The sequence below is a fragment of the Thalassophryne amazonica genome, chromosome 23 (genome assembly GCF_902500255.1).
Source record: "Thalassophryne amazonica chromosome 23, fThaAma1.1, whole genome shotgun sequence".
NCBI classification, from domain to species: domain Eukaryota; kingdom Metazoa; phylum Chordata; class Actinopteri; order Batrachoidiformes; family Batrachoididae; genus Thalassophryne; species Thalassophryne amazonica.
The window spans coordinates 7,989,821-8,013,922 of record NC_047125.1 but is presented as its reverse complement, the minus strand read 5'-3'; the positions used below and the strand labels follow the sequence as shown (position 1 = coordinate 8,013,922).

Below are 24,102 nucleotides of genomic sequence, written 5' to 3'. Positions count from 1 at the left end.
TTTTGTCAAGCCCGTAACCTTGGCTGTGGTTTTGCGAGATAGTGGGTAGGACAGTGGGACTCTCATTCATCCTTTCATGTGTGTCACTAATTGGATGACGAGTCATGTGGCTATGTGAAGAGAGTCATAGTCAGGTCGTGGTGCTTCCTGTCTTACTGTGTGGTTTGACTTGTGAAACTTGGACACCAACCAGGGACCTGTAAGGAATCAACGCTTCTTGTGGTGACATGCAGGACCAGGTCCTGCTCCCAGACTTGACTTCATAAATGATGGAAAACTATAATGGAAGGAGCCAGCAGAGTCCTCTGAGGTCCACAGAGTGTAGAAACAAGAGATTACCAATGCTGACCTTTGCAGAGCGTTTTGTGGTGGCTGAATTTTCAACCCCCAAAAAAGTTATCTGTAGGGTGGAGAACCACCTACACTCCCCCAGATGCAGTTCAACATCATGTCCAGTATGGTCATACAGACTGCTGCTCAGGAGTACCACTTGCATTGTGAGGGAACATCTGCTTCAACATTTTGGCCGTATGGTCATCTCTGAACATCATCCAGCACATAGGTGCCTCGGTGTCAAGGACAGAGGTGGGACAAAGTCACCATCAAGTCACTCTCAAGTCATGAATCAAGTCTCAAGTCATAAGGACCACCAATTGTTTGCAAGCTGACACAAGACTTGACTTGGAACTTGCAGATTCATGACTTGAGAGTGACTTCGTCCCACCTCTGGTCAAGGACCCCAGCAACTCGAAAAGGCATCAGTTGCCCATATATTGATGTCTGTGGCAAACTGATGACTACTTTAGGGAGGTGGAACTGGACTGGAAATCTCTCTGGGTGGTTGTAATCCAGAATCCAAAGAAGTTCCATGCTGGGTGGGTTTGGCACACTTCCAAGCCTGACCTGAAGTGGACCCAATCAAATCTCTGACTGTAAAAGTAGAGACCAGTTTAACTGTGGAGTGTACCATAAACAGTATGAAGGGGGATGCTAACAAAGGTTTTTGTCTGTCCTACAAATTACTCACAGCAAACTAAAAATACTATTCCAAAACATTTGGAAACTTTTCAAACATCTGCGTTTCGAACATTTTTTCCAGAGTCCGCTGGACAAGGAACACATCACGTCCTGCGCTGCCACCTGCTGGAGTGTTCAGAAGAATACATCTATCAAATTATGAATTTAACATTAAAGGCTCGTAAGTTCAGCATCTGTGCCATCAGCTAGGAACTTTTAACATAAATTGTAGTTACTTAAAAAGAAGACGAGATTTCCAGAAGACACAGAAGGAGGACTTTCACTAGTCTGAAAGTCCTTTGTTCCACTCTACCGTGAGGCAAAGGTTTGTGTCGTGCAAACTGTACGTCACAAAGGTTACTGAGTTAGAACCACAGAAGCCTATAACTCATTCTGTTATTTGGGTGACTTGGTGGCTTCCCTCACTTCATTGTTTCTTGCATAGTTGCCAACTTTTAGAGAACTGTCTGCTCCAGACACATTGACCAAACTGTTTGTTTTCTCAGTGACTGATGGAAATGAAGTCCAAGACACATTCAGTAACTTGGAAAGGTTCATGTGTCCATCCCTTAATTTGTCAAAAGAAAAATGGCTGTAAAAGTGATACTGTGTATGAACAATCCAATTAATTACAGGCTCTAAAAGTGGAGGGTTTGGGGGGGTGATGTATAACATGGCTGTAATATCTCTGAAGGAGGCTAGGCTCCTAACTATATTTTAATAAGGAAAGTTGCCCTTTGAGTCTGATGTAAAACCAAAGTACTACTGATGGATCTGAGTGAACTACTGATGGATCTGAGTGAGGTCTGCAGGTGTACCGTTTACATAACATGTTTGGGTGATCCTGAACTTACACCCCATCAGTTACTACTCAGTTATATTTAGGGTCATGAGGTAACCGGTTGGTATTTGATCCCACATGGGTAAACCTACATATGTGTGCTGTTTGGTGGACATCACAGTGTGGGAGAAAAATTAAGATTTTGGCCTTTGACCCCAATGATCTTGACACTACTGTTTGACCTCGCTTGGAAAATTCCAGAACCAACATAAACTCCTGAAGCTTGCAGATGACACCACAATAATTGCCTTCATCCAAAATGGGGACGGGTCTGTGTACAGACAGGAGGTGGAACAATGAGTTCTCTGGTGTGGTCAGAACATCCTGGAACTGAATGCACTCAAGACTGTGGAGATGATTGTGGACTTCAGGAGAAGGCCCCATCACCATTCTCAATCAAACTGTGTCCATGGTGGAAACATTCAGGTTTCTGGGATCCATCATCTCTCAGGACCTGAAGTGGACAGCAAACATACACACCCGTTAAGTATGTCCAGCGGAGAGAGGATGGACTTTGGAGGTTCAACCTACCCGAGGAGATACACAACAACAATCCAGTCTGTTCTTTGCACGTCCATCATCATCTGGTTTGGTTCAGCAACCAAACAGGACAGGAACAGTCTTCAGAGAGGTTCACTGCTGTGTTGTGTTGTTGTGTTGGGGTTTAGAGGTGTTGATCTCCCTCAGAGTGGTTCTAAGCTGGTGGAGCTGAAGATGATGCTGGCTCCTGTCTGGGTGACAGTGCTGCTTGAGTGTTATTGTGATAGTCAAAGTGTGCAAAGAACTGGTTCAGGGCATCAGGAAGTGAGTCATCGTTGGTCAGTGAGGCAGGCTTCCTGTAGTCTGTCAGGGTTTTAATACCTCTCCAAATACTCAGCGGGGGTGGGGGGGGGGGGGGGCTGTTGGTATCTCTGCTTGGCTTCTTCAAGGCCCTTTTTTCAGTTGTCCCCAGACACAGCCTGTCTCCAGACCTGTAGGCCTGTTGTTGTCCAGTTTGTGATATACTGAGAGTGCAACCTGAGATTCTGATCCTGTTTTGCGTATGTGTGACACATTTGATGGAAATCAGAGTGGAAGAACATCAATCTTAACCTTTGACTCCAACGATCTTGCCCCCAGTGTTTGACCTTTGCCAAATTTGACCTCGCTTGGGAAATTCCAAAACCCACCAACATATGTTTGCCAAGTTTGGTGGAGCACGTCTTCAACCAGCAGGTCCACTAGGTGACAGCGAGTATGCTTTTAAGTTTACCGAGCTGGGCTGAATGGGTTGTGCTGAAACTCCCACACTGGATTCTCACACTGGCTGTGGTCAAATCCCATGAGATCACGTATGGAGTTCAAATGAGACTGCGCTGCCCTATTTAGACATATAGACGTGAGGACGATGACTTGCTGAAGTTCAAACTGAGCAATGGTGAAGAAAGGGCATTGTTGGTGAGAGACGAGTTGGTCTGAGTGACTCAGTATTTCAGAGTATTTCAAAAACTGTTGCTCGACTGGGATTTTCACACACAACCATCTCAGAAAAGAGAAGATATCCAGTGAGCAGCAGTTGTGTGGATGAAAATGCCTTGTTGATGTTGATGTTTGAGGTCAGAGGACAATGGACAGACTGGTTGAATGGGCAACTGTGTGCGGCTGTCATGTCAATATGGACCAACATCCTAGCGAGTGTTTCCTGTTGTGTGGACATCTGAGTTTAAACAAACAAATAAATAAATAATACTAACTAGAAGCACTCGGAGAGTGCAAACCTCCGCCAAGGCCATGGGGTCAGTGACGCCATAACATCTACACGCCGTGGAATCACTGAACCTAAAAAAGTCTAACAATGATGTTTGCTCAGTAGTAAAAAAAAGTTTAATCTGCTGTGACTGGATAGCATGTATCCTTAGCGCTTGGCATCACAGTTTATTGCAACTTGCACCTTTAACCAGAAGCTACTGTCATCTGAGCACTGATATTGATATTGCATGTGCTTATAGACAAAAACAAATAAGAGACAAAATTCAATTTATTATTCAACTAAACTGCAAATATATGAATTTTTTAACATTTATGAAACACTTCTCTAAACAAGGCCATAGGGTCACTGACCCTAAAGAGATTCCCTCCTTGGTACAGTGATCTATTCAACAGTTCAGTGTTACAACCAAAACTATGATACATACACTTTTCTTTCCTTTATATTTGACATCCTTGACCATGAAAACATACCGCTAGAACTTGGAATCACTTTTATGTCTTTATTAGTTCAAAAGTTATTGTATAAAAACGATTTTTCGGTAATGGCGGTTTTCTTCTGGATCTAGCTCCATAACATTTGAAGCTACATCAAATCTGATGACACCTTACTGAATCAGTACAGATTCAGCTACAATTTGGTGTTAGTTGTGCATCTCTAGCTTCATTTGTCACCTCACACTGACACATTTTCTATTTTCCCTATAGTTTTGCATATTCTGGATCACCAGATCCGGAATCCAGATCCGATCATCACCAAACTTTGTTGTTTGATAGAACATTTGACTATGTTACACCCTAATTTTTTTCAAGCCTTTCTGCCTTGTTTTTGTGGACTTAGAAACTAGAATGTCAAAATTCCCCCTATCCCGCAATGGTGAAGAATCCTTAAAAAAATTCCTGTATCCGGATCGCGATCCGGATCACCACTAAAATTTAATCACTTGTTCCTCTTGTCATTTCCAACCACTCCACAAAAGTTCATCAAAATCCGTTCAAAACTTTTTGAGTTATCCTGCTGACAAACAGACAAACAAACAAACAAACGCGACCGAAAACATAACCTCCTTGACGGAGGTAATAATTTGGAGATTTGCAATGACCTTTTTCAAAACAAATCCTTTGAGGGTAATTCTGGGGTTGATTGGAAATCAGCAAAAGTCCTGAGAGGACAAACAGACAAATGTTACTCGAATGATAATATAATATTCTTTCATTGTTTTGTACTATTCTGGAAAATGTTGCACCACTTTGGACTGTTGATGTTTACTCAGTGGAACAGTGAATAAGAGTTTTAAGGTTATTTCGTGGTCACAGCCTTTGGAAAACCTCTGTCACTTTTCACGTATGAGTGTGTTGTTTTCAAATTCTTCATTTATCAGTCACAGCCACTCTTCACTTTTGCTTCCCTTTCTTGTTTCTATAGGAACACTTGTCACTATGATTGCGTGCTCAGGAAGTCCAGGACCTGAATGTAATGTGAAGATAATGCACCGCAGCTCACGCTGAGCCCCTATCAGTACGATGTGTCTCTTACACTCTTAAATCACATGAATTATTTTGTTTGGGGAGCCTTTCTTTGCCCACTCTATCACACCGACAGAAGAATTTCATGTGAAATCTCTTAGGAGCTTCAGATTTTCATTAAAATGATATTTTCCCATTAAAGTTATAGTATGTGAGATAGAGTGACATCTAGTGGTGGGGTTGCAGATTGCATTATGCTTTCACAGTCACATGTTTGTTGTTGATTCCTCTTCTTTTTCTTTGCTGCGCCACAAAATGTGAAAGGCGGAGTAAGTTTGTCCCTTTTGGGCCACTGTACCAACATGGCGGTGTGACATGGCGGCGTCCATGAGGAGCCTTGCTCCCGTGTAGATATGAAGAGATCAATCTCATGGAAAAACATTGATGCAGTGTTGCACAAGTGAACAGATACTATGAATGCTATATTCCGTTACTGCTAATAAACACCTCTAAATCCAACATACTGTAGCTTTAAAAATATTAACATAATAATATTAATAGTCTATAAAAATCAAATCTGTAGGGATTGCTTTATTACTTTGTGCAGTGCAATGAAAACTGTGGCATGACACATTGTTTCATTGTTATGACATTATCCACCACATTAAAGCCCTCAATAACATCAAAGGCAAAACAGAGTGACAACAAAGGTATGTTTAATTTTTCTCGTTGAGCTTTTATGTTGACTGCTCAAAATATTTATCTCTAATATTAGTAGCTCATATTTGCTGATGATTTGGACATTAAAGGAAGGAAGGAAGTGTGTAGGGGGTTGTGGTTTGTGTGGTTTGTGTGTGGGGGGTGTGGAGTTGTGTGTATTGTGGTTTTGGGGTTTTAAATGTTATTGTGGTTCATGTTAGTTTAACAGTGATGTTAGTGTTATTGATTTATTGTGTTTTTGTAGTTCAATTGGTTTAGTCAGTTTAGTTAAGTGTCATGTTGCCATTACCATGGGTGGGAAGTGTAGTTTGTTTGATGTCTTCCACCACTATCTCTGTTTGTGCGTGTGTAAAAATAAAAGCACCTGCTTGCGGCAGAATGCAGAAAAGACAAAAAGCTCTGTGCGTGCATGTGTATAACTGCAATCATGGACAAACTGGAGAGAGCTGACGTTTGCCGTTTGGTATGTTTATGTATTTTGGGTCAATGATGAGCCACGCCAAAACAGAACATTGATAGGACTAATATTTTGGGGGAAACTATGGATATTAGCTAACAACATTGAACAATGGACGTTAATAACATTCTTGACTCACACTATTCCAGCAGGGGGCGGTAAATCATCTGTATATTAAAAGCGTAATGATAATAGTGTGTATATGATAACAAGAACCTAAACAATTTATAAATACATTAAGACAGTAAATTAATGTGAAAAATTATGTAATTAACAGGAAATAAAAAGGCTGAGTTCTTCCAAAAATTTACTTTAATATTTATACTGTGGCATGTTTCAAGCTGTAGGATTACCTTTAGTTCATTACTGGGTGTTTCCCAGCAAAAACCACAAGAACGTAAGAACTGAACAAATCTGTGCTGAGACAAAACTTCCTGTCAGCAAGAAAAAAAAAGACACGATTAACAGATTTATAACAGAAGAAATTAAAAACAGCTGATGGTACACAAGCCAAAACCGGATCAAACCTGCTGTATTTTTGGTTGTGTCAGTCTCACGAGGATCTAAAAAGTGTCCATTTGGACAAAATATAATTTGCATTTTGTTGCTTTTTTGAGAATAACTTACACTCATGTAAAAATAAAAATGAAAAGTACTGAAAGCAAGCATGACATGTTTTTTAATGAATCACTTCCTCTTTACCTCTTGACCATGTCCAAGAGTTGAGTGAGAAATAACAAGGTTGTGGGTTCAAAACCCCAACCTACGGTCTTTGTGGTATTCCAATAAACAATTAACACGTCCAAATCCAAAGTCCACACATGCAAAAGTTAGTGTTTGGTAGTGTGGACAAAAATACACTCACGTCATAAATAAACACTGCAAGAATGTGGAATTATCTAGCCTAGGATTAGATAAATGAGACCAACTCCTTCAGTTTGTTCATATGATAACTCAAAAACAATAAATGCTATAATATTTTACATTTCCAAACTAAAATGGCATATAATGAGGACAAAGTTATTCAAATATAGGCAACTTTGATGCAACACATCAGTGTTAAATAGAACTTTCTTTTGCTTATGTAACATCCCATACACCTGTCTGCCACCTGCTGGATGGTTCTTAGATGATGGTGTGGTTGAAGTTACATGGAGCTTGAAATTCCAGTTTCTTTAATTTCCAAGGACATGTAAGAAGATTATAGAAATCGAATAACTGATTCCAGATCCCTCCTACCCTGTTCTTGTACATGCGGATTGCATCAGGAAGGACATCCGGAGTAAAGCCACCAAATGTACATGCTCTAACGACTGCCGTTGTAGTGGAAAAACCTTAAAAACTGAATGGATTTTCACCAAACTTGGGATTATTACTTGTGCAAATATCTCGAGATAATTACATTTTGAAGAAGATGAGACAAAAGTCAAAGTCAACAAGAACATGGTGCAAGAAACATATTTTCTGCTAAATCTCAGGAATCAAGCGGACTAGAGAGATGATCTCAGGGTTCTATTGATCAGCAAAATATTTGTGATTGATGATGAAGTCACTGAAGGAAGTCATGATTGTTCAGGGCGCTCAGGGTTTGTGCCAACCGTCTCGCTTTAAGACTTTAAAAACATTGCCTTCCAGTTGACGGTAATAAACAGGACACAGGCGCTGGCTTTCGGCTTTAATTTGGAATTTCACATGCTTGCCAGATGCCTCATACAGATATATTTGGAAAATGTGAGAACTGTCACTTGCTGTTCTGCCAGATGCTTATTGAGTAGTGGGATGTGGAACGCTGCAGTCAGGACCAAATTTGGAGATTTGATGCATCACCCTCACTCACAAAGAGGGGATGTGTGACTGTATGACCTTTGCTAAATTTAAATCCATCTGGATATCTGTCTGAAAGGAATTTGAGGCATTTTTGTCTTTTTTCCCCATTACTGTGTCATTTCTATTTCAAAACTGCCTCCGGATGGGGGGGTTGTATTTGGATTGTTGACCAAATAACTCATAATGTTCAAAGTGGATTTCAGCAAATGACCAATGAGCTATTTCTTTTCATTATGTTTAGTTACCCCTCTGAAAATGTCTTAATGGAATTTCAATGACAACAAAATCTGGCCATATTTTTGTTTAAAATTAACATTTTGCTGATTGTTACTGTTACTGTAGAATTACCAACTTGTTTTGATTTACACGTCTCACAAGACTTAACAGACTGTATCTAAAACCTGTAAGAATAGCAACATAGGCTATTGAGCACTGTAGTACTACTACTAGTATTAGCAGTAGTACTACTAGTAGTAGTAATAGTAGTTAGGGGAGAGACATTTTTGCGCTGTAGAATTGAGCCAAATTTGACACACACATACATTTTGACATACAGGGAGTGACATAGGTTATTGAGCAGTTTAGTTGTAGTAGTAGTAGTAGTAGCAGCACCTGTCTCTTCTTGAGGCAACTTTAGTCGCAACCTAACAGTTTTCTGGAATCCCGGATAGGTTTTCATTTCAATCTCTGTGTGACCGCAGGACCTTCGTGGTGGGACGGCGGTGGGATTGAACCCGGACAGCTCGCACTAAAGACCATTCCTTTACCAGGTCAGCCAAAAGGGAATTCCCCGTTAGCCAAGCTAGCTGGAATGTCTTTTCAATCAGGACCCGGGACCTTCATCCCACTACATATCTCCCCACCATTTTTGACTTTGTCCCGAAGTCACAGGTGCTTTTAATTTGACTACCCACATCCTGTTTGTGACGCCAGATTGTGACCGCAGGACCTTCGTGGTGGGACGGCGGTGGGATTGAACCCGGACGGCTCGCACTAAAGACCATTCCTTTACCAGGTCAGCCAAAGGGGAATTCCCCGTTAGCCAAGCTAGCGGGAACGTCTTTTCAATCAGGACCCGGGACCTTCATCCTGCTACATCTGAATGAAACCCGTCCTGTTTTGGTTAGGTTCATTCTAAAATACAGGAGCACATGATTCTTAGATGGTCCACTCATACAGTTACAGATTCCAACACGAGGGTCTACAGAGATTAACTTATTTTTGGCGCCATCTTCAAGGGGTTATTCAATGTAAACAACTTCTTATTGCCACTAAATTTGTGGAAAATGTCATTCCAAATGTGTGCTATCATGTTTACCTCAGGAAATGTAAAGAAACTTTTAAAAATGACTGATTATACAGTTAGCCCATTAGTTTAGCCTATTTTTTTTTTTTGCTGTTCCTGTTATCAGCAGAACAAGGTCCCAGAATAACTCTGCCATTATGCTAGCTAAAAGTGATGACAAGCAACAGAGGCAAGGCGAAGAGCTGCGATTCATTTTCAGTCAGAGAGGGTGTTTTGCAACAACAAGAGGCAATGGTTGCTATTTTTTTCAAATGCTGAGCAACATGACACTACAAATATGGTAGAGAAGCTTGAATCTTCAACTGGACTGGGTTGCTTGACGCAAGGACGTTTTGCTTCAAATCGCAGAAGCTTCCTCAGCTAAAATTCTTGCTCTGGTGGTCTGACTTCTGTCTTCAAATCAAATCAAATCAATTTTATTTATATAGCGCCAAATCACAACAAACAGTTGCCCCAAGGCGCTTTATATTGTAAGGCAAGGCCATACAATAATTACGGAAAAACCCCAACGGTCAAAACGACCCCCTGTGAGCAAGCACTTGGCGACAGTGGGAAGGAAAAACTCCCTTTTAACAGGAAGAAACCTCCAGCAGAACCAGGCTCAGGGAGGGGCAGTCTTCTGCTGGGACTGGTTGGGGCTGAGGGAGAGAACCAGGAAAAAGACATGCTGTGGAGGGGAGCAGAGATCAATCACTAATGATTAAATGCAGAGTGGTGCATACAGAGCAAAAAGAGAAAGAAACACTCAGTGCATCATGGGAACCCCCCAGCAGTCTAAGTCTATAGCAGCATAACTAAGGGATGGTTCAGGGTCACCTGATCCAGCCCTAACTATAAGCTTTAGCAAAAAGGAAAGTTTTAAGCCTAATCTTAAAAGTAGAGAGGGTGTCTGTCTCCCTGATCTGAATTGGGAGCTTGTAGAGAGAGAAGAATAATCAAGAAGTCACAAAAGCTGGAGTTTTAAACCTAACCAGACCCCTCCTACCGAGAGGCAGACTACTATAGGCTGGTGACTAAACAATAGCTCTAATTAGCACCTATTGTGCTCTAGTTAACACCCTCCTAATGACAGGGTAGCTGTCCCTCTCCTGATGGCTCCCTTGACGACTCTCCTGATGACGTGAATGACTCATTACCATGAACAAAAGACTGAAACTGCTTTGACCTGAGTACCCCATTGTAAACAGGGGATAAAGCGTGTCTCAGACCCCCTCCCCGGTTAAGGCTGGGTTTCAGACGTTTCACAAAGAATGCCTCCTTGACCCCTCTCTTAAACCATTTCTTCTCCCTGGTTAATATTTTAACTTCCTTGTCCTCAAACGTGTGGTTAGTGTCTTTGAGGTGGAGATGAACTGCAGACTGAGGTCCACTGGCGCCCTCTCTGCGGTGCTGGTATAGCCTTTTGTGTAAAGGTTGCATAGTCTCACCTATGTAATGTTCGTTACAGTTTTCCTGACATCTGATAGAATACACTACATTGCTCTGTTTGTAACTAGGGATCCTGTCCTTAGGGTGAACTAATTTCTGTCTCAAGGTGTTAACCGGTTTAAAGTAAACTGGGATTTTGTGCTGTCTGAAGATCCTCTGTAGTTTTTTCTCTACTCCTGCTAAATAAAGGAGAGACACTCCTCTTCTTTTTGTCTCCGTCTCCTGTCTATCTGGTCTCTTTGTTCTCTGGGACTTCTGCACTTTGTCCAGGGACCATCGTGGGTACCCACATACTGTGAGGGCTTTCCGGACAAGTTGTTGTTCTTTAGCCCTTCCCTCTGCAGTTGTGGGCACCTGTAGGGCTCTGTGTTAAAGAGTCCTGATCACCCAGAGCTTGTGTTCAAGGGAGTGGTTTGAGCCAAATATTGGTCAGTGTGAGTTGGTTTTCTGTAAACCCCTGTCTGGAGCTGCCTGTTCTCTCCAATCGTAACATCACATCTACACACTACACTACAAACACTACAAATATACACTACAACACTACAAATATAGTGTGACGTCTGGTTTCTCCCTCAAACGAAATAATGCAAGATGATGCAATATTCTCAAAAACAGCTATATTTCTGTATAAATCTATCATGTTTGGCAATTTTTCTCATGTATTTTGTAAAGGTTAGCAAAAAATAAACACTTTTAAATCTAAAAATACTATTTTTGGAACCAGATAACACCCCTGAAGTGATTTACAAGACATCAAGGAGATGGTAGCATGCTAATTAGCGATACAGGAACATCATTGTGAAAGATGGACTGAAACAAACCAAGCGAACTTTGGTTGCGTTAAGCAGTCAAGCATGAAGGACAAACTCATCGAGACAGTGTCAGGTTTCACCGTACTTTACACCAGGTAACCACAATCTGGTCATGCCCTGGGAATGCCAAACAAGTGACAAACGCCAACTGCTTGTTGCCTTCATTTGCAGCTAATCTGCCCGTAGGTGGGCAGCGTAGTGGCCAAGTGCTACCAAAACAAATGTTTTCTGGCTCAGAACCACCTGTGCTTACATCAGGAACAGCATCCAATGTGAAAAGTGCGCTAAATTAGCACGCAAATACATGCCAGATTTGCTGACAGAGAAACTCACAAACAAACAAACTGGGCCAAGACGTTCCATTCCACTTAGATTGGGAAAATAAAAACCTCATGTTCCCAGAAACCTCACAGGAAGCAAAGATGGAAAGATACTATAGTAACCAAACAAGCTGCTGATGAACGCGTGACTAACGGCAGCGTTTTCTGACATTCAGACACTAGTGTTGGAGAAGCAGGCGCGCTGCTTTCACTGACTCCTGTGATCTACGGAGAGGCAAACAACATGACGGTGCTTTTCCCCGGAGGGCACGGGCCTTCGCACACAGGCCCAAAATGTGTGTGTGTGTGTGTGTGTGTGTGTGTGAGACTTTCCATATAGTATGAGACAGAAAAGAGAAGGAGTGAACCCGGGAAAGAGATGTGTCACTGCAGCAGTGTATTTTCATGGAAAGGAAGCCCGTCCAGACAGCGTCAGATGACCTCATGCTCACTAATAGCTTGCAGAACACGTGCGTGGGTGGGTGTGCGTGGGCGGGGTGACACCACCTCTGTTATAAGGAGAAACCAACACGTTCACTCATTCACACACAGAAGTGCTGAAGAATACACAAAGGACCAAACCTACAACATCTGCAAGGATTCACCTCCAAGGTAGGCACCGCATCTGGATACTCCAGATTAAAGATCCTAGAGCCTGAAAGGTTGCACATTAATAAGGAAAGAGACTTTAAACAAAGCAAACATCATTCATTTTTAAATTTTCAACACAAAATATTAAGACTATCAGAAGCTAAGTAGAGTTTTCTGTATGTGATGTTTGTTCAAAGCCTGACGTTAAGCATTCCGTAGGTCACAGTGCTCAGGGACTGAGCATCCTACACAATGGCATGCAAAGGTTTGGGAACCACTGAGCTTTTAAATTATGACACCAAATAATTATTATAATATACTATATTTCCCAGAATATAAGTCGCACCTTTTTCTGTATTGTCAGATCTTTAATTTGATAATCCCTCTAATAATAGTTATTATAATGATTAAAAATGACTATATGAGCTTTTGGTATAAACATCATGCTGGAATTTGTTACAGGACCTCAAAACAAGTAAAAAAAAAAAAAAAAAACATACACACTGGAAAATTCACAAAGTGGCCTTTGTGTAAATGTTTTCTGACCTTGAATTTGCGGAATCTGTTTTGATCTTTGCAAAATCAATGGATATGCTGCACCTGGGAAGCTAAGTGAAGAATCCAAGTCACATTCTGACTGACATTCACAAACTCAGACATTTGTTTGTGTGTGTTTAAAATGGAGAGTACAGTACTCTCCATAGTTGTGTTACCCTAAAGGACAAACGGACGTTGTTGGCAGGATGACGTATCTTTGTAGCCACAGCAGGGTTCAGACACCAGATCACTCATACTTCAGCCTGAGGCTGTACCAGGTCAGCCAAAGGTGAGTTCCCCACTTAGCTAATTGAGGTTGAAAATCAAATACCCAATGATTGATGTTTGGGAAATTTCACCAAGCCTTGCCAATTCCAGAACCATATGTGTGCAAATTAGAGTGGGAAAACTTAACTTTTTAACCTTTTATCCCAATGGCCTTGACCACAGTTGCTAACCATTTGTAAATTTGATGTTGCCTGAGTAATTCCAGAACTCCTGAGCATAGATGGACCACGTTTGGTGGACAATGACGTGAAAATCCATCAACTTTGCCCAAACAAAACTGTTTAATGGTATTTCTGGGGTTGTCCATCATCCACATATCAAGTTTGGTAGAAACAGTCTTCAGGATTTCGGAGAAATAAGAGGCCAAACAAAATTTTGACCTTTGACCTAAATAACATTGACCTTTACCAAAACAATCACTTTAAAGTGCAATTCCAGGGTCACTATTCATCCCCATAGCAAGTTTGTTGGGAATTTAGTATGATTCATGCATTTCAGGCAATGGCTTTGAAATCACTGACCGCATCACCATTGAGCAATTGGCATTATTCTGAAGATGTTTCACTGAAAACATCCGAGAGCAGCATTTGAAAAGTTTTATGGTGTTGAGTAATCCAGTAACTCTTCCATATGATCCTACAATTAGTCACAACGACTCATCTTGATGTAGAAGGACAGCTGCTTCATCTTCAAAAAAATTATTGAGTAACAGGTTGAAGATGCTTAAACCTACTCTCTTCTTTTCCCAAGATGCTTTGCATGTATGGATTGCTGTTCCTGACTCTGAGCAGAGTAGGGCTGGGATCCCTGCAGGATAAACAGACTAACTTTGGCCTGAAGGTCTTCTCCCGGCTGGCCCGGGGCTGCACGGATGCCAATGTTGCCTTCTCCCCTCACGGCGTGGCCTCTGTCCTCGCCATGGCTCAGCTCGGTGCCGCGGGAAACACTCACAGGGCCTTAACCACAACAATGGGCTTTTCTCTGCAAGGTGAGAACTTATAGTAAGTCAAAGTGGCCTCTAATGGCCATCAGGACCATGCGTTTAGCAACAAAGCTTCACAAGCAACTTGGTAGTCCTGTCTGTCTATGCTATTTAACTGAAGTTTGCCATTGCAAATTCCTGGAGGGTCTGATTAGAAGCAAATACTGGAAATCCTTCTGTGTCATCACCCATAGGTTTTCTGAAGCGCAATTTTGAAGCTCAGAAAGTGCTGCTCTGGGTGTCCCCATGTTGGTAGGGCTTACTCTGCCTATGAGACGGCCATCCCATAAATGGATAAAGAGGTGAAGTGTGGGCAGGATCCTACGTAACCTGGGTGGGATGAACGATGACCGAACACGCCCCATCTCAGAGTTACCAAACTAACAATTAACAGGATAACTTTAGTTTGGGTGTTTTATTACAGCATATTTTTGTGGACTGGACCGTGATTTTCACAGTGGGTTGCTTTGTGTAGGTTTACAATGTAATGCCAAGCATATTTACTCTAAAATCGTGGATTAGCTTGAGCTAATGTCATCAAGCTACCTACCAATAGTTGCTAAAAGTGCTAATGCTGCAAACATACAAAATTAATCATGAAAATTTCACTTGATGAAAATACTGGAACACAGATTTCTTAGATGATCCAGTGGGACAATTAATATTATTACAGATATTTGTAATAAAATGCACAGAAAGGCCAGATACCATCCTCAAAAACAACTAGCAGGCACAGCTAGCGGTGTCTAGTAGAGCTGTAAGTCTGAACTCTCTGCTCAGCGGTACATACTACCTGTCCCTCAAAGTAGTCGCGCCTATAATTGTGCTAACTTTAAGGGTTAAAATGTATTAAACTAAGGAGTTACATATAAAAAAATTCATCCCCCTACAGTTGTCAGAGAGGGAAACTAGCTAAAGTGATCAAAACTAAAGTTGGCTAAACTAAAGTGAACGTCTGCCTGAGGCTACTTGGATGTTTATTCCCTTGCCTTGCTAGCAGGGTGCTAAATGGAGTTCGTCAGTATACAAATAATGAATGTTTATAAGTTCAATAGTATGAATATTTCATGGGGTGAAAGCTGTAACATACCATTCAACGAGGCCAAGCCAAGTTGAATAATATGTTCCATCTTTCACCAAATTAAATATTTGTTCCGTTGATAGATAGAATTGATAAACATTCATTATTTGTTTTATACTCATATAACAGCTAAAATAGATCCTTGTCATTTTATATTTTATTAATTTATAAACAACAGAAAAGGGACTTACATTTTGGTGTTCTACTGCTGCTAACGTCCAACACGAACTTTAAATAGGAGTCCAAATTGTGACGTGTCGTCCGTGATGCTGTACACTGACTTGCTACTTTCAAAAAAAAGAAAAAGACTTTGTGTAGTTCCTCAGTCCAACGAAAAATCACATCAGCTTTTCATCTTAACAGCTCTTTTTGTGTGTGTTAGAAGAATTAGCACCATCAGTTAGCTCCTACAAATCGTCGTCAATCAACAAAACAAACTCCGTATGTTTAGCTAAACGCCGTCCCCACTAGTGGGCGGGGTTCGCAGCGTGCAATGGTACCAAATGTATGGAACCAAACTGCACTCTAAATGCAACGCAACACAAATGGGACGAATAATCCATGTCGTGTGACATACAAAGCACCAATCAAATGACAAGGATCCACTCAGCCGTTATATAATAATTAATTCAGCTCTGAAACGTGTTCTGAAAGATTCAAGCTAGCACCAGAACCTCCTACTTTAGGCCACATTGGCATCTTTTAGGCCTCACTTGCGGGTATTCTTTTACATATTCGTCCAAATAGGAATGTTGGCACATGGGGACATGCCTGGACTTGTTCAGGCAGACATTTTATTTAGTCTAGTAGTAATCACCTCTTAGGCGATTGTTGCTTGTTCTCAAGAAACAATTGCTACCCTTAAAAACAAACAAAAAACCCACCATAATTTTTTCACTTTATTGACCTGTGCTTTCAGAACGAGGGGCGTCCCGCCAACAATGTCTACTCCAGCGTGACCTTTCCAGTGAGGACAGCGTGGACATGGCCTGTGGGATTATGGTGGAGAGGAAGATGAGCCTAGAGAAGGGGTATAGGCGGGCTTTGGCCAAGGCTTTCCAGAGCCACCCTCATCAGGTGGACTTCAGCAAACCAGACCAGGCAGTCAACATCATCAACGCGTGGGTCTCGGACCACACTGCAGGTACTCAACCCGTTACACCCTGCCGCTCACGGTACAACTTTGACATTACCAATAAAACAGGATTTGCAATAATGGCAGCCAAGTCAGTCAACTCAAACTTTTTAATTGACAGGAATATATTTGCTAAAATTACCATAAAATAAGCAGAGTGTGAAGCTCAGAGGCACAACATTTACCAGTATGTCGAGCTGGGTTCATTTCCAGGTCATGCAGCCTGTGTCCTTACACAGGACTCTTCATCTCCATTGTCCCAGTCTGCCCGGTTACTTCTCCAGCCTGTCTAGCTGGAGAAGTAACCTGTTTTGGACTGGTGTCCCAACCAGGGGGACCCCTAGACTCTAGTACACTTCAAGCTACATAATCCAGGAAGAGTGCATCAGCTGCACTGGGCCTTAGGACCTATATCTGTCTTACCTATTCTGTAAAATAAGAGTTAAAATAATGTCCTGCATCAAGACTACCATCCAGACTTTGAAGGACTTCCTGGACTTGGCCATCAGAAGCGTATTGTATGAATGTGGAGACATTTTGTTATCTCTACATTTGCATTCATGTCTGAATCCTCAGCCTCAGAGATTGAGAAGTCTGGGAGTGTCATTGAGGTCCATGGACAGAGGTGTTTGGTGAACAGTACTCGATCTTCTCAAAGGATCTGGAATGACTTATGAATGTTATAGAGGAAGTCTAAGATGATAGATATCACTGTCATTGTGAGGGCACATCAGCGCTGAGGTTGTGAGTATGATCCAGTACCTCAGTGTTGAGAACCTCAGCAACTGGAGGAAGTCAAGACAACACAGATGTTTCACTTGGCTGCAACAGATAAATGGTCACTTTGGAGAAATGGAGATGCACCAGTTTTCTGCCTGGTTTGTTGTCATTCAAACTACAGACTCTTACCTGCTGTGTCTGCTCAAAGCTTTAAAATGTCACACTGGATCAGTTTCTGTGTCATCTATTAAAGCTTTTTTCATCATACAAATCTGCAACTTTATGGGTATCTTTTTGTTTTTGTCCTCTCTAGGCACCATCCCTGAATTTTTGGCTGCTGGTTCACTGCCTGATGAGACCCGGTTGGTTCTCCTGAATGCTCTTCATTTCCAGGGACTATGGAAGGTTCCTTTTGACCCAAACCTGACACACGAAATGATGTTCCACTGTGCCAATGGCAGCACTGCTCCAGTGCAAATGATGATGCTAACCAATCGCTTCAACTACGGTGGGTTGGACACACTGAGCTCTGTGTCATTCAGTTTATCAAAACTAATGTATGGGTCACGACTGGGTCCACTTGGGTTGGACCAGGGGGAAGGGAGTGAAAAAGCTAAATGTTTTTTCTTCTGAAAGCTGTATATCTCTAGAGTACATTTTAGCATGAATACCGTTTGATTTCACAGCCTTCAAAAATCAGTACTGACCATAATTTCAATTTTCTAAACTAAACACATATAAATGCCGAATACAATACAAAATATTATTCTATCCATACAAAAAAGTTCAAAGTAGAGCCAGACTGATATGGATTTTTGTGAGTCCAATAGCGATATTAGGGAGTAAAGAATTTACGTTGTCGACATATCTTCCGAAATATACATAAATATGTGAATGATTCCTAACATTTGTTATCAAACCCTTATAACATTGAAGTTTGATATTTTACAGTTTAAACATGAACTTTATTATAGATAACAATAAATACAACTGACCAGATTACATCATGCTGCCCTCACTTGGATTGGCAGTCACTCAACAGACTTCTCATCTATTTTGGCCCCTCCTATCCGGCAGCATAATGACCACTTGTCTCATGTTGCTGTAAAACGCCGCTGTAATTAAAAATTAATGTCAGCTGTTTGCTTTGCCTCTGTCTCTCGTAGCTGATGTGACCAAGGGGTGATGAGGATCCCAGCCATGCTTGACAGCATTGGAAGCAATGCTGTCAGAGCGCCCTCTGCTGGACAAAGTACATAATGACAATATTGGCCAAAATAATGACAATACTGATATGTTTGTGAAAGGCTCATATCAACTGGAACCCAACCGATATATTGATTGGACGATAATATCGGTCACGATATGTACATGATACTTACACAATATTTATTTAAATCATGCTGAAATTAAGTCTATAGATACATAGCTTTCATAAAAATATAGTTTGCATTTATTATGAGCCAAATGTATTGGGTCTGACCTATACACTAAAGTGGATTATTTTCAGTGTTACATATAGAATAACAGGTATCTTATTCTGTTGAATGAACAGGTGAGTTTGTGACATCAGAAGGTGTGGACTATGATGTCATTGAGGTCCCATATGAAGGTGACTCGCTGAGCATGTTCCTGGTGTCACCCTTTGAGCCTGAAGTGCCATTAAGTGTGTTGAGTGCCGATCTGAGCAGCCAGAAGATCCGCCAGTGGAGGGCAGAGCTGAGGAACATCAGGAGACAGCTGGCCATGCCCAGGTGAGCCAAAAGAAAATACAAAAGTTGAAGAAACCATTTAAAATTGTTTGTCTTTACACTTGGAAGTGTGTCCCTTCTGTGTGTAAAGTTTGAGATGAATACACCAATAGGTCTTGTACACCAACAGGGAATGGGAATCATTCAGGGGTCACCTAACAAATTTAGAAGCATTGAGATCTCTTTTCTAGTTTTCTTTTCCTTTTGGTTTAGATGAAAACAAACAGTTCTTTGCCTGAAAAGTTGACTTCCAAGTGGAACCAAAAGTAGATGGGTTTTTCTGTGGGACCCTCCTTTGATGGTGTCCTTGATTATTATGGTGGTTCTGTTCAACACTTTTAGTCTATGAGTCTAAAGCCACTTTGGAGCTAATCAGTCTCGCGTAAGGGGACTAAACTATACTTATGTACAATGGCCGACACAAGATCTATGCTGACCATCCCAGTGTGGCAGCTACAGCCCGGTTGGGGTTGATGAATTACACATTCATTGAAAATTGAGACACATACCACATTATTTGTCTGATCATAAATATTCCAAAAAAGTATAGTTTGGAATATCCTGTGATAGACTGGCGTCCTGTCCAGAGTGTACCCTGCCTCTTGCCCTATGACTACTGGGACAGGCTACCCCCCACCCTTCGACCCTTTACTTTACTGAAGAAAACAGGTATAGAAAATGGATGGATGGATGAATATTATGGAGTTATGGGGTAAAAACAGCAATACATGTGATAAAGCTCAATTTCAGTTTGTACATTTATTATTCCTGTTAACTCAACAAATAAGAATAATAAATGGAATAGCTTTGACCGTGTTGAATCCTTGGTCTCCAAAGTAATGGTCAAACAAGGTCAACATCTATGATCTATTGGATTCTATGACATGTGACATATGTAACCCCATAATGTGATAACGAACCATAACAGACAGTACAACTAGTCCTTTTACAAACTCTGTAGCTTAACCAATACTTTACATCACTTTTTACCAAAACTGCAGTCATTTTAACATTTGAGCCCTGTCCAAGCTGAAACTGGCCGTTATCACCATTTTTGCCGTTGCTTGCTGTTTCCCCCATAACTCCATAACATTCCGCCAAAGGTGCTCTAAACTTTACCTTTTTGGAATCCGGATGATCAGACACATAATGTGGTGTAGTTTTCCAGTATGACTGGAACATTTGTTGAATCTTTCATTGACCCCTCCGGGCTATACCTGCCACCCTAGGATGGTTATCACATAGTTTTCTGTAGGTCTTGGTTGTAAGTGTTTTTTAAAACCTTAAAATGGAACCAAAAATCTACTTGGCCCATGAACTATTTTGGAAATGCAGGTATGTTTGCCAGATGGCACCAAGGTTCAAATAAACCCCAGTGGCAGTGGTTCAAGAACCTGTTCCCTGTTGGTGGAAAAGGCCTACAAGAGTAGAAGAATAACATGTTAAAAATAAAATTTTGATGATAAGGAATTATGCAGACGTTATGTCATTTTATTCAGAGGGACAACAGGTTTGTGTGGAGATCAGTATCTTCCAGAGTCCACAAAACTAGACTTCAACAAAGGCTTTTTACAGCTATATCTGTGCTTAGGTCTTACTCATAGTACAAACTATAGGGGTGGTTCTGTCCCCCTTAATTAAGACTCCCCCACCAACAACTTGAGGGTTCAAAACCTTCATATGCATTATAAATATTCCAATATATTTCCCATAGTTCATGCAGAGAACAATCTTGTAATATAATTTCAAATACCCCTAAAGTGGGTCAAACCAGTTCTTAACATTCGTAGAACGTCTTGTTCCTTCACTGCAATGTCCCGTTTCAGTGCAAATCTGCATTTGTAACAGAAAAGAAGAAAGGAAATAAAAAAAGAAACTCCTTGAAGTGGAGGATTAAAGATTTATTTACTTTGTTTTTGCAGGTTTACTCTGAGCTCTGAGGTTAATTTGAAGGATGTTCTCATTGACTTGGGTCTGGGAAACATGTTCAACCTGGCAACTGCTGACTTCACACGCATCACCAGTAAGTTACGTTTCAGATTAACAAGTTTGGGAAACGATCCATGGCGCCAGAACAAGTGCGTTTAATAAGTGTGTCTGCCCATCAAATCAAATATTTAAAAAAAAGAAAATACTCTAATTTTTTAAAATACAAAATGACAAGACCAACTGGCCAACTAAAGGCTCATGTATGCAAGTACTGTACTTTACTTGAGTATTTCTATTTTCTGCTCTTCTAGATTTCGAGGGGCAAATATTGTACTTTTTACTCATCTACATTCATGTGATATTTTTAGTTACTAATTATCTTGTCAAGTCATATTAAGAAACAAAATGTACTCATTATTTGATAATATTTTCACAAAATTGACCAAGTTTGATTTATGTTAAACTCTAGTTATTATAATGTACCTTTGTGTTGTTAGTGCAGCAACTGAAACAATCCTTCATTTGGTGTTACAAACATCAGATTTGGCATGAATGTTCTTCATAAATCAGTGTTTCAGAAAAAAGTGTGGACCACTTGAAAATCCAATATGGCGGCCAGGTAGGGGTCAATGAAGATTTACACAGGGGTCAAAATTTAAAAATGTTCCAATAATATTGAATGCTATACCACATTATGTGTCTGATCACAAAGATTCCAAAAAGGTATAGTTTGGACTATCTATGACTAAATGTTATGGAGTTATGGGGTAAAAACAGCAAGAATGGTTAGTAAGAAAGGTCAATTTCAGTTTGTACAGGAGTCAAAAGTTAAACTTGCTCCAGTTTTGGTAAAAGGTGGTGCAAATTATTGGTTGAGTGAATAGGATTAATAAATGGAATAGTCTTGACTGTGTTGAATGCTTGGTTTGCAAAGTACATGTCAAACAATGTCAATGTGCATTGGATTCTATGGCATGTGACGTATGTTACCCTGTAATGTGACATCTGAGCATGACATGGTGCAAACTATAACTCAACCAATAATTTGCATCACATTTTACAAGGATTGGAGCAACTTTAACTTTTGACCCCTGTACAAACTGAAATGGACCTTTGTCACCATTCTTGCTGTTTTTCTTTTATTGATTACATATGATTGTAAATTCTTTATTTGAGTCCTAAGGATTAAATTTACAGTGGTGCAGGAGATAATCATTTTTATGATTTAAGTGTTGAAAACAACAAAAGGGACGACAGCTTTAATATGCATCCGGAAAGTATTCACAGTGCTTCACTTATTCCACATTTTTGTTATGTTAAAGCCTTATTCCAAAATGGAGTAATTCATTTTTTCCATCACAATTCTACTCACAGCACCCCATAATGACAACATGAAAAAAAGTTTTTTTTTGAATTTTTTTCAAATTTATTAAAAATTAAAAAAACAAAAACTAAGAAATCACATGTACATAAGTATTCACACCCTTTGCTCAATACTTTGTTGATGCACCTTTGGCAGCAATTACAGCCTCGAGTCTTCTTGCATATGATGCCACAAGCTTGGTGCACCCATCTTTTTGCAGTTTGGCCCAATCCTCTTTGCAGCTCCTCTCAGGCAACAAAGTAACTAATAGTTACTTTGCTGATTACTCAGTCTTAAAAATAACCAAGTTAGATTACTAGTTGCCTTATTAGTTACATTCAGCAGCTGTCAACAAGTTGTCTGCAGCTGCTAATGAAGTAACTGTAAAATATAACTGCATAAAGTAACTATTAAAGTAACTTTTCAAAGTTACTGTGGCAACACTAATTATGGGATATTGTGTGTAGAATTTTGAGGAAATTTAATTTTTTTACTCCATTTTGGAATAAAGCAGTAAATAACAAAATGTGTAAAAAGTGAAGTGCTGTGAATACCGTCTGGATAAGGCCTGTGTGTTGCGTAATCTATAAAAGTTAAAAGTGGACGCCACAAGAACACCTTGATTGTTTCATTTCAACTTCCACTGTGGTTGTACACAGAGGCAAAATGACAAAACTTACAAAAAATGATCTCTGCCCTCCAGCTGACGAGCAGCTCTGTGTGTCAAAAGTCCTGCAGAAGGTAAAGATCGAGGTCAACGAACGTGGAACCAAAGGGTCGGCGGCCACAGGTAGGATCCGCCTCAGGTTCACACTGATGAATTATAGCACTCCTACACACACACACGCACTAATCGATTCGGTGTCATTCCCTCTCCCAGCTGCTGTGGTGTTTTCACGTATGGCGGTGCCGGAAATCACTCTGAACCGTCCGTTCCTCTTCCTCATCCAACACAAACACTCAGGTAGGACTCCAATCACCACACATGCTTTTAATTTGAAAATACTGTCTCTGGGTAACGATGTGATGTGTGATGTTTGCAGGTGCTGTTCTGTTCATGGGTCAGGTCAACCAGCCACAGCAAGAGTAAAACCTGAAAACCTGCTTTTGTTTCACGTGCAACTACTGACACTACAACACGACTCACTGGAAACACGCCACATAACGCGACGATACACACAGAAAGAAAAGCGGCAACAAAAAGATGCTTCTGCAGACAGATCGAGGCTGAATGATGTATTTATTATGGGTTTTTTCAGTGTTCACTGTATTGTATTTTCTGCATAATTCTGTATTTTTGTAGTATTTATATTTATTAAAAGACAGTTTTTTTACAGAGTGTCTGTGATGAATACTTTTTGGTGTTCATTTATATTAGTCATTAAGAAATCCAAATATAATGGTGCTGTGTGGTAAATCAGACACTTCACAAAAACTGAGTGACAATGCAAGAAAGAGACAAGTGAGGGAAGCCACCAAGATACCCACAACAACTCTGAAGCAGTTACAAGGTCCAGTTATACAACTTCATGGTGGAAAAGAACAGAGAACTTTAATAGAAGAAAGCACATCAAACCTCTGTATTTTTTTAAAGAAAAACCTTCTTGTGCTGTGTAAAATGAAGTCTTGTTGCTAACTGTGGTGGTTTTTAAGGCCGCTTTTGCTTGATATTATGTTTATTATTATAACAGTTTGGAAGGTAAGATAAACCAAAATTGAAGTTACAGGCACTAAACGGAAGATGGCAGCAGAACACAATCACGTCGTCTGCAGCGGCTGAAGAA

At 40.6% G+C, this 24,102-nt stretch overlaps 1 protein-coding gene across 2 annotated transcripts; it reads left to right on the top strand.

Moving 5' to 3' along the window:
* The first annotated feature begins 12,481 nt into the window (after window positions 1-12,481).
* serpine1 (serpin peptidase inhibitor, clade E (nexin, plasminogen activator inhibitor type 1), member 1) lies at window positions 12,482-23,651 on the top strand. Of its 2 annotated transcripts, none has more exons than XM_034164935.1 (9): window positions 12,482-12,553; window positions 14,108-14,345; window positions 16,340-16,564; window positions 17,589-17,783; window positions 18,831-19,029; window positions 20,949-21,049; window positions 23,022-23,108; window positions 23,199-23,282; window positions 23,362-23,651. In XM_034164935.1, the coding sequence occupies exons 2-9, from the start codon at window positions 14,108-14,110 to the stop codon at window positions 23,406-23,408; spliced, it is 1,176 nt and encodes a 391-aa protein (XP_034020826.1). In that variant the 5' UTR covers window positions 12,482-12,553; the 3' UTR covers window positions 23,409-23,651. The 2 variants fall into 2 exon arrangements, with proteins under 2 accessions (XP_034020826.1, XP_034020827.1); XM_034164936.1 differs by having other exon boundaries at window positions 12,499-12,550; window positions 14,101-14,345.
* Window positions 23,652-24,102: the final 451 nt, after the last annotated feature.

What these genes read in the sequence shown, in the direction of transcription:
- serpine1 (XM_034164935.1), top strand. Translation starts at nt 14,108, where the DNA reads ATGCTTTGCATGTATGGATTGCTGTTCCTGACTCTGAGCAGAGTAGGG. An exon ending in AGACAGCTGGCCATGCCCAG is followed by an intron (nt 19,030 to 20,948) that starts GTGAGCCAAAAG and finishes TTGTTTTTGCAG; the next exon opens with GTTTACTCTGAGCTCTGAGG. An exon ending in CAAAGGGTCGGCGGCCACAG is followed by an intron (nt 23,109 to 23,198) that starts GTAGGATCCGCC and finishes TCCCTCTCCCAG; the next exon opens with CTGCTGTGGTGTTTTCACGT.